General features: G+C 62.4%; 1 protein-coding gene across 1 annotated transcript in view; it reads right to left on the bottom strand.

Moving 5' to 3' along the window:
* Window positions 1-2,241, bottom strand: part of LOC103776950 (dual specificity protein phosphatase 15-like) — a gene marked incomplete at its 3' end in the record, with an annotated part of 5,268 nt that overhangs the window by 352 nt on the left and 2,675 nt on the right. Inside the window, exons 2-5 of the mRNA XM_008944480.1 lie at window positions 1,979-2,061; window positions 1,516-1,565; window positions 922-996; window positions 37-208 (exon numbers count right to left, since the gene is read on the bottom strand). Of these exons, the coding sequence (XP_008942728.1) occupies window positions 37-208; window positions 922-996; window positions 1,516-1,565; window positions 1,979-2,061 (380 nt within the window). The remainder of the gene's footprint in view (window positions 1-36; window positions 209-921; window positions 997-1,515; window positions 1,566-1,978; window positions 2,062-2,241) is intronic.

Here is a 2,241-nt window from a genome sequence, read left to right as displayed (position 1 = left end):
CGGGCAGGGCAGGGGTGGCAGAGGGGCAGGTCCCACCTTACGGGCTGAGCCCCCGCCGAAGTCAGCCAGCTGCTGCCTGAAGCCGGGGTTGGGGTTGGCGACGGGCCGGACGGCTCGCACGGCCTCCAGCACCTCCTGGAAGCTCAGCTCCGTGACGGCCATGACGTAGGCCACGACCACCGTGGTGCTGCGGGAGATGCCGGCCAGGCTGCAGGGGAAGGAAGGCAGAGGGGCTGCTGGCAGCAGAGCTCCCTGACCTCATGCTCGACCCTTCCTCCACCCCTGGGCTTCAGCTATTTTGGTTCATCTTCGCTGAGAACTCGCTCTCTGGGAGGCCTGAGGCTTTCCAGGGGCCTCTCCATCAGTGCCTATAAATACTGGCTCCTCCCTGGGGGAGCTGTGGCCGCTGTCTGGCTGCCTGCCCCACACCCTGCTCGCCCCACTCGCTCCTGTCCCAGGGCTGCCCGCAGCCCGCTGGGTCTGAGTCACGAACCACAGCCCAGGGTGGGTCCTGGGTGGACCTGTGGGCACGGAGCCCTCTGGCACAGGCTGGCTCTGATCCAGCGGGGTGCTGGAGGCCAGATCTCTGCTGCGCTGGGGCACATGTCATCGGGCATGGGGAAAGACACAGGGCAAGAGAAAACGGCCTCAAGTTGCCCTCAAGGGGAGGTTTGGGTTGGAGCTGAGGAACAATTTCTTGCCCTGGAGGGTTGCCCAGGGCTGTGCCAGGCTGCCCAGGGCAGTGGTGGAGTCCCCACCCCTGGAGGGGTTTCCAAGCCGTGGAGATGTGGTGTGAGGGACACGGGGCAGTGGGGACCTGGCAGTGCTGGGGGACAGTTGGACTCCATGAGCTTAAAGGTCTCTTCCAACCCAAACAATTCCATGATTCTGTGATTTTAAGTAGACAAGTAGATGGGTTACCAGTGGACGAGGCAGTTCCCTCCGTGCAGGCGACACTGGTGTATAAAACTGATGCATTCCTTGAAGTGCCTCTTGCTAGCAGGAAAAACAAACCAGTCAGAACAAGGACTTCAGGGGTGGACCAGGAGTTGCAGGCTGCAGGCAGAGCAGCCCTGCGTGTTGGAGGATGAAGCACTAACATCAACTGCCCCTTGCTTTGCAGGGGGCTGCTGAGACCCGAGCAGCTCAGTGCTGCTGTTTCCCAAGGGGAGGTCACGGGCCAGCCCCCCGGGGGACAGGAGCAGGTCTCACTCTGCTGGGGACATGTGGGGCTGCCCTGGGACTCGTGTCACTTGTGCTGGGACACAGGGAGCGTGGCTGCTCCACGCCAGCCCCCTTGGCTGGCTCCACAGCCTTTTGCCCCTCTTGCTGCAGGGCTCTGTCCCCCACCTCGCCCCACAGCCAGACCCTGCTCCCGGGGTGCTGTCAGGGTGCAGAGGTGGTCCCCAGCACGGGGCAGCGTGCCCACAGGTCACTGTAGCACCTCGAGGTGCTGGCAGCCCTCACCCCTCATCCCTCCCACAGCCCCCCCACCAGCCTCCCCGGGGTACTCACATGTTGGCCTCGGGGGTGTCGGGCAGGGGGATGCGGAGGTAGGTGATGTCCTGGAAGACACAGAATGAAGAGGAGAAAGTCGGGTGCTGTGGTTGGGGTGTGATGTGGACTTGCACCTCGTCTGCTCCTCACCCCAGTGCTGCCTGTGGGGCTTCGCTCCCCCAGCACAGCATCCCCCCACGTGGGATGGCAGAAAGGGGGGGAATGGAGGGACAGGCGGCTCGTGGGAGGGGGTGAGAAACAAGATGATGCTGGAGAGATGGGAATTGCTTCCCGTTAGCATTCAAGGCCAGGTTATAGTCAGAAGATGGCCAGTTTCCCGGGCTGGGGGGGCTGCCCAGCTCCTCTGGGACCACTGGGTGGTGGTGTACGTGCTGTGGGATGCTCGGGGGGGAGGGAAGATGCTGCAGCAGGGAAGGAGCTGCAGAGACCCACAGGGCAGTGTTGGGCACGGGGACCCTACCTGCAGCAGGGGCTGGGGAGACTCATGGATCGAAACAATGTGGGTGATCTTGTTCCGACTCAGCTGCTCCAGGTCTTTGGCATCTACAGGATAACAATAGGTATCAGCATGTAGGAGTTTCTTATTCTTCCCTTCCTACAAGTGCACCCACCATGCTCCATCAGGCAGAGCAGATAAAGCCCTGCCCCAGAGCCTGGGCTGCATCACGCTCCCCATGTGCACTGGCACAGACACGGGCAAACCACAGAATCCCGGACTGGTTT

The sequence above is a fragment of the Merops nubicus genome, unplaced genomic scaffold, assembly GCF_000691845.1.
Source record: "Merops nubicus isolate BGI_N331 unplaced genomic scaffold, ASM69184v1 scaffold26507, whole genome shotgun sequence".
Classification (NCBI taxonomy): Eukaryota; Metazoa; Chordata; class Aves; order Coraciiformes; family Meropidae; genus Merops; species Merops nubicus.
Note: the sequence above shows the minus strand (reverse complement) of the source record. Positions and strands in the feature narration are given on the sequence as shown.